Genomic DNA, 16,733 nt, shown 5'->3' with positions numbered 1-16,733 from the left:
CCGACGGCGACAGAGTAGGCTGGTACACGCTGTTCAAACATGCACTTACATATTGGCGGTCATCGTAGTTAATGAGTAACCGAGTTTCGATTCACGCGAACTCTGCTGCAGGGCCTAAGGATTAATTAACAGGTTTAAGTTCTGGTCAGTATGGGGGTATGTTTTCGAGCAAAGGGGTTCGTGATTCGAGGAAGGCTGAGCTCACCTCTGATGATTTATTGTTTGAATATCTATACAAATAATGATGCATTACGGTCGAGTGACACCCTGCCCCAAAGTTGTAAATTAAAAAAGCCATGCTATTGGGAGCAGTCATCAGGTGCGATGGACTGTTAGGTTGGGGGTATAGATGCCATGATGGTGTTATGATTCCTCCGGCTCTTTTTGCCATAACCTAATATTTGATTTGCTTTTAAAAAGCACAAACAGTGAGAAAGGTCACTCCAATCGGTGATCAGTTCCAAGCAGCCTTATATCCTGTACTCGGTAAAATGCGTTTTTTTTTAAAGGTTAAATTTCAGTGTATGTGCCAAGAGAACGCGCGGTATATTTCTTCTTTATGAATTTTATCAAAAATCCTCTACCTATTTTTTTTTTCAAAATTATAAAAGCCAGGAGATTGAACAGACAGGATGATGCCAAATTTTGACGGTTGATATTGGCAAAATGAACCGATAAAGAGAGAGAGAGAGCAGACAAACTTTTAAGAAAAGGAGTCTGGCCGGGAAAAAAGCGGGCGCGGATGAGAAACGAGCATTTTTCATTCGGCCTTAATTAATGGTATTTCACATTGTTACTGGTTAAACACCGTTGTAATTGGCTTATTATTGCTATGTCTATGCGAGGGCTGCAGACCCTTTACATTGTACAAGTTTCTGTTTACTGTTTGGTGTGTCCTTGATTTTTATTTTTTTTTAAGAGCTGCACTTGCTTTCTCCGTTGGTTTGCGTTGCTTTGCTCTGCTTTGTTTTGCGTTGATCCCTTTCAGGTGTCATAATGTACATTAACGCAACTGACATAAGGATTATATATGGGACTCGGTGACAAAGTACGGGCTTTCGTGGTAACATGTCTTCGAGTGCAGTGAACCGGAGCTCCTTGCCCGGTAACCAGAGCTCTGACATGACGTGACGTGACGACAAATTTACGGCGTCTCGTTCAAGAAAGTTTTTTTCCGGTTTGTAGTTGTGAGCGTAGAAACAGCTATCGCTATGTTTGTTGTGGTCCTAGGACTGCATACCAGCAACATTTCGCCCATGCGCCGGACGACTGTTCTCAGAAAGGCCTCTCCCCTTCGACTTCACCTTCTATCCATTCCATCTCCTTCGTTTGATACAGTTGCATTTCGAGTCTTTGCTTTAAATTAAAGGAATATAGAATCACGTGACTAAAAGTAAATGAAAATGATAGACAGAAACATCGCTAACTGACCTTTTTTTCCAATTTTAAGAATGGACGCGTGCGTTGGTGGTTTGTCCGGTTCCACCACGTTCAGTCTCTAAATTTATGCAGTCAGAAGAGATCGTAGTTTTAAGCTAATGTTTTTCTTATGACAAATGTTTTCACATTGTTCTCAAACTAGTCACCCCAATTGGTTAATTAGTTGCAAATTATTGCACTCTACTCGACTCCCCTTTTCCAAAATGGTGCAGGCAGCCCATGCGCGCAGAAAGCGTCGCGAGCCAACCCGATCGAGCGACCCCATTTGTCCAGCAGGTAAAAGCGCTGTTTATTTTTTAACGATGTTTACACTTCGATCAAATAGCTTCAGCAGACCTTTGGACCCGCCGCAACCGTCCATCTTGAAATGTTGCGGATTTGAAGCGCACATTTTTGGACTCTGATTTTTAAGCGCCCTTTCAGCTTGCCTTTTCTGGTTATGTTTGCCCGCTGATCGGTGGGGGAAAACAGGAACATTTCTTGGATTATCGCACTATTATGGCCGTCGAGTGGAGTCACGTCGTTCTCCTGTGCCTGGTACTCTCAACCAGGGAGACGCATGCATGTGAGTGTGATTTTTTCTGTATCAAGGAAGGCCGTTGTTTATCCGTACTCTACACACAAAATGTTGGATCCCCGTCTCGCAAATTTAGGGGAAAATATTTGCACCGTTTTGATTGTTGGAACGTTTTGTTTACGGCACTCCTGCCAACTACAGCTTTTGACAAGGTATTCCGGTACCGGCTTATTCTACACGGGTGACCATATGTGGCACAACCATTGAAGGGAAGGGGTGTGTTTTGTGGCGCTGGTGCTGGGAGTCAGACAGGTGTAACTATACTCAAGGGTAGATCCGGGGTAACGGGGATCACGTACCTCACCTGAAGCCTGGATTTATTTTAATGGAGGGAAAGGTGATTTTGGGTTTATGGTATTTCTTTTCCACCCAAAAGCGTGTAAAAAATCACAGTGTAGCCTTGCACCTCTAAAAAGACATTAAAGGTAACGTGAAAAGAAAATCTTTTTTTTCTCTCTCTCTGCTAGGAAAAAACAAAAGTTCTCCCCCTCCCCCAAAATTCGTTCTCCATCTGTACTTGGGATTTTAAATTAATGACTTTTCATTACGTTTTTTAAAATGAATTGTGCTTGATTTGTCGCTTATTGTCGCTCAGATTGAAATAGCCGGCGATATTCGACACATTCGATGAGTTTGCTTGAAGTGAAATTTAAAACTCATAAGTTCTTCCAACTTCCAAGCTGGATCAGTTTTATTTAACATAGGCCCACTCATCATTATTATTATTTGCCAGTTTTTGATCCCATTTTGGTACTCACTGTTTAGGAATAGTAATAATAGACAGAGGGGAGTCGAATGCAACATTTAACATACATTTCCCTTACATATTAACCAGGCATTACCAGCAGGTTGAATGCAAAATTAAGCCAAGTTATCTCCACACTATAAGAACACAAGTGTTGAATTAGAATTGTGTTGTATCACGTAAAGAAGAAGAACAAATGGTCTAGTGTGATTCAGTACAGACATCGCTCCCACGCTGGCATAAACTTTGCAGGAAACTGATTTAATGGTATTCACCTCTAAACAACAAAAGGACAAAAACACAAATATCTATTTCAAGTCTGCATGCAATGTGTACGCATGCTCTGTTCGATCAAGTTCAACGGAGTGGTTTTAAGGAGGACATGCGCATGCAGTACAGATGTGGATAGTGAGCAATAACGGTACCGTCGTCAACTTTGAAATATCACGAATATCAGCAATAGCAACCAACAACTAAATGAACAAAAAAAGAAACAGCTACATCAAAAAAGCAACAAAAACAACAACACATCAACAAAAGCAGCCAAAACAACCACAACATAAGCAAAAAATCAACAAAAAATCAACAAAAGCAAGGTCAACATCAACAAAAGCAACAAAATCAACTGCACACCAACAAAAGCAACAAAAACAACAGACTAACATTTTGAGAGGCAAGATGAATACTTTCATAAATATCCATGCATCGGGGTGCCCTGGCAAATATGGGCCACTCCGCGTCACACGAATATTGGACTCTCGTTTAAAAAAATGCATATTGCTTGCACAGTGAGGCCTTTTCTGGACTGCGTGTAAAATTATAAGAGTGCGTCAGTATTTTGTCAGTTTTCAAGTGTAAAAGATTTTGTGCTGGTGAGGTGACGCTATCTTCTGACCTTTGAACGAGACAACCCGCCATATTGCAACGTCTGTGCATACACCTGTACGTTCCTGTAAGCTACTAACAAGAAACAGGAGACACTCAGAATTTAACGAAAAACCTGAAAATTAGAGGCTCTCTGCATTGTTTTGAGTCATTTTAACGGAGGCTGAAGGCCAAGAGGTGAAGCAATGCCCAATTTCCGGGCATTATTTAGAGAAGGGCGTGCCAACGATAATGTGCATGACGAATTATACATGTGCCTATTTCACGTCAGGGTACAAAGTGCACGGTCGTGTTTTGTGTGGCCGCGTGAATTGTTGCGCTTAATGGCTTGTTACGTGGTTAATACAGTCTGACTGGCAATTAATACAATCAATTTTATGGTTTAGTTGAGTTTCAGTGAATACTTAAGATAATTTTAGAGTGCGTCACTATATACATTTTGTTGGATAGGCAACTTTCGCACATTTCTGCTTACCCGTTTGAAGGATCTTTTTCTTAAAGTTCCTTCTTAGACAACAATCCTCTTTTTGCAAAAAAAGAAAGGGAAAACTTTTTAAAGAGTTCTCCTGGATTTACTCTTCGCCAATATTTTGATTATCAATTCACTTCTTAGCAATCAAAGCAATAAAATGCATGAGTTGAGTTCTGTGAAGGCACATGCCAGCAGCGGCCGTCGATGTGGCCACCGATTCGCCTTCGGGGTCAAAGCAGGTTCAGCCCCGCTCACTTTCACAATTGCTCTCGTCTGTTACCAATCTCCTCAATTTCGTGGGTGACCGAAAACGGTGGAAATCGACGCATCTGAAATGTCACAAGTATCATAACTTTTCTTCCTCAACTTCTGCCCCCCTGTTTGTAACTTGACACATTACAAATGATCTTCTTTTACGGGGAGGAGCTGTGTGTGCGTGTGTTTTGTCTTAGGTTGTGGGGACACCCATTTTGCTTCTTTGACCTCGTATGGGGCGTGTCTTTGCCGATGGCGAAGTGCGCAACGATCCTTCATCTGTTTAGAAGTATATACCTGTTAGTGCAGTCTTTTAATCCATCCACCATTGTTCATTCTTCCTTAGTGAATTGTTCCTTGGTTTCCTTGCTTAATGTTATTCCTCCTTGTATTTATTTTCTGTTTTGTTTTAGCAGAGAAGATGCTAGCTCAATTCATGGGTTTTTGTTTTCTTGTGTTGACAATTATTCGTAAATGTTACCTTTTTTGCATTGTTGCTGGTGTCTGCAGAAGTATTGATTCTGATTTATTAAATGCATGGAAGAATATGTTGCTTCAAGATTCTCTTTCAAGGACCGGTTGGAGTTGCATCACTACTGCAGTGGCTCTGCTTCCTTTCTATCCTTTATGAGTATTCAGAATAATTCAAGTGATTATCTTGAAAACAAACTTACCTATCCACCCCCCGTTACGGTGTCATTTCTCGCAATCTTCCATTCCTTCAGACATGACGAACTTCGACCCAGTTCAGCTGGGCTCATCGGTCCTGGAAAACAGTCCAGAAGCAGCAATTGAAGTCCAGCTGAGCCCAGCTTTCCCGTTTTATTTGAAGAAATACGACAGCGTGTTTGTAAGTATCCACACCGAGTTTCAGTGCACCCCCAAACGGCAAAAGAAAGACAGATGGTTGTAAGTTCTCCAAGCGGGTTCTTGCACGCGTTCTGCGTGTACGCAAAGACCATACTTTAAGGAATAAATTCGTTACGCATACTCAGCGTGCTCTGCGTCAAACGCGCCATTGATCTCCATTACAGACGCGCGCTTATGCGGTAAGTACTAAAAAAAACACGCCCTCTCTTGTTGCACTCAGAGCGGATATGGATGTCCAGTCGGGCGACTGGCCTTTTTTTTTAAAAACCCGCGCTTCTACCGAAGTGTGACGTCACTGTGAACCAGAAAGTGCAGCGCAAACAAATGGAGTACGCGCGCGTGTTGGTTCACTTGTTTGTTCTTGCACTAATGCATTTTACACATAAAGTGGTGCAAATGACGTATTCACCATTTTACGCGTCGGGCATATTATTTTACGCGTTTTTTGACTATAGGCAGGAACGAATGGATTCGGCTTAGACTTCAGCCTCCCTGGTTCCAGTCAAAGCTTCAACATGTGGTTTTGAACGCTGCTTCAAAATGGTGGGAACCAACGAAACCAAAGACTAAGCCGAATCCACTCGTTTCGTTAACGCGTTAGGACTGGTGCAGCTCAAGGGATTTCTAGAGTTTTGCAAACAAGATCAGGGAATTCATGTCGACCCCCCCAAAACACACACCAAGTACATCCCCCATATGATGATTGCCATAAACAACATCGTTATAAAAACTGAAAGTACCAGACTGTAATTTGAAATGTTTCCAGTGGATCAAAAATGCCAAGTTCCAAAAACGTTGATAGGCAGATACTGGTCGAAAGGTGGTACGGATGTCAAGTGATGCCCCCCCCCCTTGAGACGTGGCATCCACCATGTGCACCGTGCTGAGATTTAGTGAAAAACAAAACACAACACAAAGACAATCTTACTAAGCGGGGAACATGTAGTCCTCTCATTCCTTAAAATATATTTTTTTCCTAAAAATAAAGTTAGTAATAATTCAATTTTTTTATTCTGGAAAATGGGTTTCCAATTTGGATAATTTTCTCCCTGAGTGTTATCGTTGTGCTTGTTTTTAGGTAAACGACGATGGGATTCTGACGCTTGGCGGACCACTTCCTGCATCCGTGCCTCGTGCTGTTGGGCTCCCGATCCAAGACAGGGTGAGAAAGCGAATGAAATCTCAACATAACTCCATTGCTCTCATTACAAAAATCCCTATTAGCAGTACCGTGGAAAACCTGTATTCGACAACTTCTCAAGAGAATGTACGCATGTACTCTTACTCGCGAGAAACAATTCCATGTTCATGTACCATACGTTGAACGGACGCAGAAAGTACTCGTCTGCATGGAAATATGTTCTCAAACCGACAGTTGTTCCTGAGCGTTTTTTTCCAAATAGTTTTGATCATAATTTCACTTATTTGTTGCGAGCTTCTACTCATGAATACACGGTTGCCGTCCCTATTACACAGTGCCCTGGCAGGAATAGCTTACTGCTTCTAGGCTCTCACATCTCACACGTTTACATTCCTAGATAACCCAACTTCCACTTTCCACTCGATGACCGAAGTAGGAAAATGCGGTAAAGCGGGCCAGAACATTCATCACGCCTTACTTGAGCCTTCCCGAGCACAATATTATACTTACAAACTCGACACCAGATTCCATTGTTAGGCCAGTCGTTGCTGCCTAGTCAGATGAGGGATGATTCAAACATGAGATGGAAAAAAAACGAAAACCTTTCAAAAATAGGCGTGTTAGCATGACCATGTCTACACATAAACAGTTTGTCTTGCTTTCAAGCACTTCCAGAATCTCTTCTTTCTTTGCTGTTTATATTAAGGAACTGGTGTTCAAACTTAGGAAAGTAGACTATCGTATACTCGTACTAGTTTAATTATGAAATCGCACTCAAATATAATACGGGCGATTCACAGTAGTGCACCTCTAAGAGTTTGCAACGCGTTAGCCAATCACAATGCTCGAAATCGGTCGAGCCAATGCGAGTTTGCAAAGGGTCGACAAATTTTGCACTCGTGAAAGTGCACTCATACTCGCATGAAAAAAACACCTTGAACTTGTACTCATGCAGAGTATTCCTTCTGGTATCGTGGAAATGAATTCCTCTACAACTCTGACCCACACACTCACAAATGGTGCTTCAAAAGCCATTTTTGTCACAGATGGCACTTTGTTGACCGTGAGCGGAAACAGCAAATAACGTGTGTGTTTCTTAACATGGCTGCGTCCGTACGGTCGCCATCAACAGGCAATACCAACTAGCAGATGAATCAATTGTGGCGGCAACTTTGTAACGCGTGCGTCTTTCTTGAATTGTTCGCGTGCAGCTTTTGGGGGCGTTTGTTTGTTGTTAGTTTTAGCTTTGTATTTCTGCGTTGTGAGTTCCTTTGACAATAACAGGCCCTGCCATGCGGCATTAGGGAGGTTTAGATGCACGCATCCGGTTCGTAAGTGTGACGTCACTTCAGTTTAGACCACGCCCAATGCACACGTGCACTGCACTGCAGATAGGGTTACATGCATTAATCGCCGTTTATGTGGAACCATTGAACCGGAAGTTGACGTGCAACTTCTGCGATCGTCCAATGGGAGCCTGCTAATCGTGGCGCGTCCGCCTTTACGACGAAGTCACTTACGAACCGGATTAAGCAAACGCGACAATATTATATTCGCGCAGGGATGCGCGCAGTAGGCGTCGAATGCCTGTTTGAAAGTTTAGATGCGCGTCCCGCACAAAATAGAAATCTTCAAATGAACACTCGAATAAAAGGACAAATGATCAATCACATCCTGTAAATCTCCAAAAAAAGTGTAGTCGGTCATCATAAACCAAGCATGAAAAATTTCCAGTTACATAACCTTTGCACTTTCCAAAAATGTCAATTTCATAATTGCAAATGTTCAACGCATAATTTTAAACCTCAAAAAAGTGGCAGTTTCTCACATGCTGATCCAACGTCAACTTCTCGTGTTTCACGTATTGGACGACCGTGCGAACTACCCGTACGTAAGAGACAATACGCACGAAACAATGACGTCAGCAAGAGTCCACTCTTGTTTCGCGATCGCGTTCATGCAGAACGTGTTTGAAACTAAACCTCTCTATTAACGCTTAGCTTAAACGTAAGCTGGAATGGTCTGTGCGCGTACATGCGTGTTGAGAACATTTACACACTGGGCGCACACGCACCTGCTGATGTTGAATACGCAGTTAGGATTTTCCAACAAAGATGGCGTCCTGCGAGAGAGATATTTACGTCAAGCATTTTGCTCCCAGTTCTGGAAGCAAAGGTTAAAGACAAGGCAAAGCGCACGAACAGTTTTGTTTGAGCATACTTGGCGAGCTGGATTTAGGTCATGCCTAAATTTACTTGACAACGCCGGCACTGTATCACATGTCTGCAGGGAGTGGTTATCCACTTTCTATAGTGGCCCCCAAAGTCAAATTCATAATAGGGCAGTATAGCTCCCAATGGTAGGCCAATCACTCTAAGGAAACATGTTCACGCGCCCTTTAAGAGCTACCGATCTCTGATCTTTACAACCTTATGAAGCGCTCGAATGAAAAGACTTCCCTTGGGAGAAAAACAACTTTGGGGGAAATCGCAATTTGGTTAAAGGGCATAAACAAATTAGTTTGGCCTATCCGGCGTCCCAACCTTATGTTCATAAACCTGTACAGGTGCGTACCTCAGAACATGGACACATGAAAGAACATCTGTTTTTCATGTTCATGGTAGTTCGTCTTTTATTTAAAACTAAAATATGTGTGTTTATACTCATCTATACGAGCGAGTTATATTATAAAAACATAAAGAAACACGATGCCTTGACCTCTGTAGAAACTAAGCCGATTCAACCCTACCTAACCAAACTCAATTAACCCAACCTAACCCCATCAACCCATTACAACTATCCAAAACGAAACAGATAGACCACGACCTTCGTATTAGCCGAACCTACTCCCACCAAACTCAGTCTAACCCAATTGAACCCAATCAAACCCAACCAACACCAAAAACCAGTCCAAAAGCAGCCCAAACCAACCTATCCCATGCCAACCTACACCCAAACACCAAATTCCAATCGCACACACCTTTGACTCACTTCGATGCGGACTGCTATTCAAACATTACCCTGTTGGTTTTCGTGCTCTGCATGTAGAACTTCAACGATATAGCGGATCTCCCCGAGGAGCAGCTTGTCGCCATTGCCCCACTTTGGAACGAGGTTCAGCTTGACCACGCCTCAAGCACAGGCACCGTCTACTATCGGGCCGGTCTGACCAGGACGAGTCCGGCTGTAATCGACGCAGAAGCCATCGTCAAGTCCTGCTACATAGACCAGGCCAGCTTCACAGCCACATCCGGTATGGTGGTTACGTGGGATCAGGTGTCCAACGCTGCCAACGAGGTAGGCCTGCACGGCGTAGTAGGCTGACATCAAGTTGGTTGACCCTCAGTGGCGGAGAAGTCTTTGTTGCTAGCCATATAAAAGTAAAGATAGTGTGCACGAACACAATTGTACTCATTGTGGCCTTTTTTTCGTAATCTGCGTTTACATTCCATAGTAGTGCATTACCTTTGTTGACTGAAGATATGGATCTCAATTGTACGGCTTTTCCCTGTAAATTTAATAGCTTCATCATACAGCTGCATCGTGAAACAAATACTGAATTTTCTTACCAAAATATTTTATTCAACTTTTTTTTAAAGATTGGCTCTCCAATTTAAAGCCATCACACTGCATTCTACTTGTTTTGGTATTTTCCTTTTGGCGCAGTTTGTAAGGGCGATGTTGAAAAAGAAAAGATGCATCCGTGAGCGTAACATTCAACGCAGACGTATATTAATAAGCACTGTATGCTCAGTGCTTGTCCGAGAGCTTGCGAAAAAAACCTCACAAGCTTACTCGGGTGGGACTCGAACCCACGACCTCCTGCTTACTAGTGCAGATGTCTTAACCACTCGACCACCGAGCTTGCCTCCCCAACGCAAAAATACATCTTGAAAATTCAACGCAGACTTTGTCAGGCTGGAATCAATGTGCCAAATCCTGAGGAAAATAATCTTGCGCTTGCTCCGCAAAATGATGTGACAGATGCCTTTCATTGGTGTTGAGGCCTTTTTTTTTTGTTGTAACTAAATTGGTACCTCAAGCCAGTGCATTTCATGGTTGGCTATTTTGTTGACGGTCCGGTTACCATTTCTTAATCACAAGGAGAAAGTGGATATAGTACGCAACAGTCAAGCGAGAGACATCTTCCCTGTTAACAGATAATCGACGAAATTGAACATGATTCCTTTCTGCCGCCTATCTTCGGAGTCAGTAACGTTTAGCGTTTCTGTATTATTTCCTGCTTGACATCTGTTCGCGGCTCTTTACGATGATATGGACGCCATAGGCTTTATAAACGTTCTGGTATATTGATTGCGTTGGCAATGAGATACGATTGTGAAAATAGGATTATGTTAATGATGATATTCTGCCAAGGAAGTGTTGGCTTATAGGCGACATTGGCGATTATGGCACGAAAATAATCTTTGTTTCCCTTTGTCTTCTTTTCCACAGAAAAACAGCTTCCAAGCAATTTTGGTCTACGATTCGTATCGCTCCTTCGTCATCTTCTACTTCCAGGATCTAACTTACCTGGACCAAAACCTTCCAGGACTTACTCAGGTGAGATCTGAATTTCGAGCCCTAAAAATGCTGCTGTGGACAGCGCCTTGGACTGGGTGACCTTTTGGACACTTGGTGGCAGCAAATACAGCTGTCGTTCCTTTACAGTTGGCTAGACTGACCCCCATCCCAGTAATAACTCGTACAGGGTGTGGTGGCAAGATATCAGAAGGCAGTCCTGAATTGCCTTTACATGTACCACTGCCGCAATTAGCACAGATTTTGTTAACTTTGTCAGAGAAGCGTTCGTCCCAGACAAGGCCTCGCCAATGCGTGATAGAAAATGTTGGGATGTTCTACACTGCAAAAACACCCACGTGGTTATCATAGGACTACACCAACACTTTTCATTGGTGTTAAAAATGCTGGCGTTACTTGGTGTTACTTTTAACATTCTCCAGTGCATTGTAACACTTATAGGTGTGCAAAGTAACACCAGCGGTGTTAAAGTAACACCCTTTGATGTGGTCATCTGAAAACACTACAGAGGGTTGATTTTAACACCGGAGTTTTTACGGTGTACTCGGCAACACTGTTCCTTTCTCTTTACTGGCAGATGGGCTTCAACGGGGGTGATCTCTGGGGTGGGTTGTCCTACCCATTCGAGTTTTCAAGTTTCGGAAGCCTGAAAGACGGAACCAACTGCGACGCTGCTGGGATACAGGGAGTCTACGTGTTCCGGACGGACACGGAGTTCATGACAAGTCCCGGCTGTGAAATCTCGAGTGAGCTTGTTGACCGTTACCAAGCACGCCATGATGCGTGCGTGGTAACAGGTTGATAGTGTTAACAGTTAACAGTGTTTGAGGTTGCAGGCCAGTACATAGCCACCCTAGACAACGATGATAAATGCCCTTACTCCAAAAAAATCAGGAAAACTTACCGACTCACAGGCCTCTCACATGTTTCAGACACACATCAAATTGAGGCATGCTTCCTCATCTTTTATTTGCTAATAGTGGGTTAAAGATTTACCCATGAAGTTTGAGCACATATCTATCGTCAGATAATCAGAACTAAAATAGTTGAGAAGGCCATCAGCATTTTGAAAACTGATACTTTCACTTTGTGACAATATTAAATCATATATGGCTCTGTTTTGTCCTAAATGTTGGCAATATTTGCATGCAGTTCGAATTCGTTGGTGGCTTTCACCCTTCTTTATAACCAAACAGTTCGGTCTGGGAATTTGAGGACGTTGAAATTGTGACCCGGTCCCCACAGGCAGTTTTAGGCCTTTTGTTATTGGCCTGCAACCTCTAAACCGTGTCCAAATCTCCTTTCTAGAGCTAGCTCTAAGTCGTCGTCTGTCTCCAATATAGGCGGCCACGTGTCGACAATAGACGTAGCCGTGTAGCTCTAGAAGCCCGTTTGGAGTCGGCATGACATCGATTGCAAATTTGTGGCATTTTCCAAACCCCGGCGCTCTCTCAAGGTGTGGCCTGATTGCTTACAAAAGAGTGGTAAACAGTGCCGTGATGTACCGGGAAAATGAGATGGGACACACGCTACTAAAAATTACACAGATGTCAACTTATAGAGTTGAAAGAAGATGAAGGGAAGATGAAAGAAATATTATTAAGAAAAATATCCTTTTTCCACCATAGATATCCCAGTCCGCGATATATTTATTGACGAAAATACTAGCAATGCCGCTGACAATGATTGAGAACAGTCTATTTTTATCAGAGATGACCTGAAGTTTATGGGGCCCGGATTCTAGGTTATCTGACGCAGGACTTATTAGGAGACCCTCTGACATGTCCACTCCCTATGATCATTTCCATTTACTTAGAAAGTTATTATGCCTGGCAAGTGTCGCCGGACTCTGGTCCCATGATAGGCGGCAACAGGATTTACATCCGGCCAATCTGCAACCTCGGATTCACTCAGGCGACCTGCGTCTTCAAGCAAGGGGACACGGTGCTGCAGGTGGCCCGGGACCAGCAGATCGTCGGCCAGTCGCTGGTCTGCATCCCCGAACCGTTCTTCGTGACCGGTGACGTGTCCATCCTTCTCTACACGCTTAGTGGCGACGTAACAGTTCCTGGGGACGCGGTGTACACAGTAAAGTACACAGTCGGTAAGTCTTTCCATGTCGAGCTCCCCCTTGCTGTCCGCACAGTTCCTTCCTCGTCTTTGGGTCATTATGTCGAGGGGGGGGGACACACTCTCTTTTTCTTTACAATCCATCCAGTATAATTTTCCGACTTCTGAATTCGATTTTATTCCATGCTTTCCAGTGATAACCAGTCAACCTCCAGGAACTTTATCATCATACGCCCCTGCCCCGTGATTTGCTGTTGTCACATGACCAGCTGTTGTAGAATGAGTTTTGTTTTCTGCCTAACCTACCCGGTTCGTAAGTGTAACGTCATTTCAGTTGAAACCACGCCCACTACACCAAAAGTTAATGGATATGATGGAACCACGCGCGACTTTAGCGTTCGTCCAATGGGGGCCTGCAATCAGTGGTACGTCCGCGTGCATGACAAAGTCACTTACGAACCGGAGAGGAGTATCCTAAAAGGTCGTAATCACAGTAGAAGTGAGTCCCGATGGCCACAATTGCATACTGCTCAGTGTGATAATTCAGGTGAGGTTAATGGCTGATGTGGCTGGATGTTACTTACAGGATTCCCTTTCTTGGTCCGATTGTCCCTCGCCACACTCCCATCCTCAGCACTCATGTAAAGTGCTAAGTCAACACGGCTGTAAGGTATTTGGGCTTGATTCAACTGCACCTCCCTAGCCAGTCTCTGGGACTCGGAAGAGGAATTGGTCCGAGTTCTGGTACTATCCGGCACCAAATTATTTCGGGATGCAGTGTTTTGTGGGGGGGGGGAACACACATGTTTTTAATTTCTTTGCGTGACTTTTTCTAATGCATTTCTGAGAAGCGTTTTATGTGCTTTGGGAAGGAAGGGAAATGAAAGTGTCCCCAAATTCGCATTTTTCGCATTGTATTTCTGAAACATTTGCCCGCCCTTATTGGGGGAGTGGGCACGCGTCCATTCCGCACCGTCCTTGGAACCGCCAATGCAGAGACGCAGAAGGCCAAACAAAAATAACAGTATATAGGAAAATGTGATAAAGCGGACCAGATATACCGTTTTTATAATGTCTTTGAGACGGTGAAATCAATAAATTATCCCATCTTAATGTCGGATATTTCTCCACAGAGCATCCAGACGATACGGTGGTTACTGTCACTCGGGTATCACCGACGAGCGAGGCGTGGCGGATGGCCGGGACTCGCCTAACCATCAACTGGGAGGCCAATCTCCTGGAAGCGCCCACGTCGGCGCCGGCTACCCCGGCGCCCGGGGCCGACAACCTGCGCATCTCGATCCTGCAGTTCGACGTGGCGCCAGCCTGGGAGGACATCTACGATCTCGGGATGGACGTCCCCAATACTGGGTCCTTCTCGTTCACGCCGGAGCCGCTGGAGAACGTCACCCAGGAGAACGCGTGGGGGGTGATCCGGGTACAGCGCATGGACGGGTGAATTATATGCATTCTTTGAAAATCAAAAATCAGTGTTTAAATAGGGAACGTTTGTTACTTTACAGTTATGTTTCCCGGGATGTGACATGGGTGGCAATTTGGAAGAAGGCTGATAGGCCACTTAAAATGCCGATGGACGTGCCCCACCTAAGATGCTGGTGACCCCTTTGTGCCCCCACCAGTAAAATCCTAGCAAGGCCACGTGGTAAAGGCATGTTAAAGGCTCCTGTATTCCACAGGTAGTCTTGCAGTCCAGGCACGACCACGAATTTCATAGCACTAGAGCTTCGTAATCATGTCGATGCTCTGGGTAATTTATGCACCCTATATAGCTAGTCTGAAACTACCCCAAAGAAAGATCGCGACAGGTGCTTTCAAACTGTGTGTGGTATATTCGTGTGCTTTTAGCTTGATTTTTGTAGGCCCAAGATGTTCGAAGGTCTCAGTCCATAGGGTCTCTTGTGCCTGTCGGATATTCCGGCCCTGGTCTTTTCTCATTATGCCCGTGCTTAGGTCGTGTGCGAAACGGGCTTCCAGAGCTACGGCAAGGTCTATTGTCTGTGTATCTTCACGCATTTCGAATGGAGCGAAGACTTAGACCTAGCTCTAGACAACAGTATCTGTTTTTCGTCATTTGCACAGGTACCCAGTGGCTCTTTACAGTGATGTCCACATGCTGGGTTATCTGCTCCACCAGCAGTATCAGAATAACCCACAACAGTGGGCCAGTGACGAGTGTACGAGGTAGGGCAAGGTGGAAAGCAAGGATAAGTAAAGCGCCGAAAAATGGAGAACTTGGTCCAAAAGGTGTTATCATGTAGGTGCCATTCGAGTGTGCACGATAATTGCATAGGCGCTAGCGCAGGCATACCAGGTTTGGGTGCCTGTCGCGGCGTCTGCTCACATTAACCTGCACTGCGCAGGCGTAGTCCAACCCAAATGGCGCCTCTGCGATTACAGTGTTTTACGCTTATTCACGGTGAAGTTCTCCATCTTGTGCCGCTACGCGTTGCTGTACGGTCGTTGGTGGAAAGCACTCACGAGTCTCTTCTCCCAAATGGTCGTCAGCCCTCAAAAGAATTGGTAAACATCCTATGAATGGGAGACTCTTCAGACGTTTGGTGACGACAAACATGTCGGTCACGGAACAGGTGCGCTTTTTTGTTTCAAATGTAAAAATAAACTTCGAACACAATGGTATTTCTTTAACACCCCTCTATCGATGATATGGTATGTTTCTCACGCTAGAAGTCGTAAATGATTTCCTCCTGGGGTACAGCCAGCGGTGTTTTATCAACCGTTTAAGACCGACTATGTGACGGGTTCTCGACCCATGGGAAGAGTTAAACTTTACACATGCCTTCATGCATGTCAGTCCGCCTGTGTCACATGAGTCACTGGAGACGTTTACATTTTGTCTGACCTGTACGCGTTTCGACAGAACGATTTATTGCTGTATGTCCGATTTTCATAAAACTTGTGTCCCTCTAATGATTTTTTTGTAAGAACTTTTTTTGCCAACGAATTCCACCCCGGCTGTTTTCAGGCTTTTTTAAAGGCTGCTCGGCGGTTGTACACATTGGGTTTTGACATTGGAAATATAAAGATTCTTCCCTTTCCCACACAGATGGGACGCTCAAGAGGACCTGTCCAACGACAACAATGGCGTACCGTCCTTTCTGTCCAGTGTACCGGCGTGTCCCTGCACGCTGCAGCAGGCCCGGCTGGACCCCAGCCGCTTCTTGGAGCAGCGGGGCGGCTGCGCGGTGAACGTCAACGCCCAATCTTGCACGCGGGAGGGGGCCAGCAACCGAATCTGCTTCCTCAGCACCTACTCAGCGTGAGTAGCGACAGCAGGAACACCGGTGGGGCAATGCTCCGGTCCGCCTCGAGCTTCGTCCCCTACAAATAAACCGCCTCAAAGCCCTTCGTGTTGGAAAGAAATAAAAATACTTCATCTCTGAATCGACAGCATGTTGTTCAATGTTCCAGCGCCGATAAAAGTTTTTCCTTGAAAGTTAAAAGTAACTTGTAGGTCGCATATCAAATTTGGGTGTATCTTTCCATGATGCAAAAAAAAAAGAAAAAATGAACATCAGTTACAAAATCATCGAGTAAAAGTATTCAAGTCACAAGAAGGGATGTGATTAGAAAGGCGAGTAGTAATTATCAGAGGTGAACCAACTCATTTTATCATCGCAAGTGGGCGTGCTTTCGCTATATTTGCGACTGCATGTTGATATGGCTAATCTCAATAATAATTGGAGAAACCGACCTC

The 16,733-nt window shown here is 44.3% G+C and overlaps 1 protein-coding gene across 2 annotated transcripts in view; it reads left to right on the top strand.

The window, feature by feature from the left end:
• Positions 1-1,776: 1,776 nt before the first annotated feature.
• LOC110983914 (sushi domain-containing protein 2-like) overlaps positions 1,777-16,733 on the top strand; it is a 31,150-nt gene continuing 16,193 nt past the window's right edge. Inside the window, exons 1-10 of one of the 2 annotated variants that reach the window (XM_022243584.2) lie at positions 1,777-2,005; positions 5,100-5,224; positions 6,323-6,406; positions 9,434-9,682; positions 10,841-10,948; positions 11,505-11,673; positions 12,744-13,031; positions 14,131-14,452; positions 15,098-15,199; positions 16,083-16,295. In XM_022243584.2, coding sequence (XP_022099276.2) covers positions 1,939-2,005; positions 5,100-5,224; positions 6,323-6,406; positions 9,434-9,682; positions 10,841-10,948; positions 11,505-11,673; positions 12,744-13,031; positions 14,131-14,452; positions 15,098-15,199; positions 16,083-16,295 — 1,727 coding nt within the window. In that variant the 5' untranslated portion in view covers positions 1,777-1,938. The remainder of the gene's footprint in view (positions 2,006-5,099; positions 5,225-6,322; positions 6,407-9,433; positions 9,683-10,840; positions 10,949-11,504; positions 11,674-12,743; positions 13,032-14,130; positions 14,453-15,097; positions 15,200-16,082; positions 16,296-16,733) is intronic. The other variant, XM_022243585.2, reaches the window with a different exon arrangement.

This window comes from Acanthaster planci, linkage group LG10 (genome assembly GCF_054643075.1).
Source record: "Acanthaster planci isolate LZ-2023a linkage group LG10, COTS_SCS, whole genome shotgun sequence".
NCBI lineage: Eukaryota > Metazoa > Echinodermata > Asteroidea > Valvatida > Acanthasteridae > Acanthaster > Acanthaster planci.
This window is presented reverse-complemented; position numbering and strand designations above follow the sequence as displayed.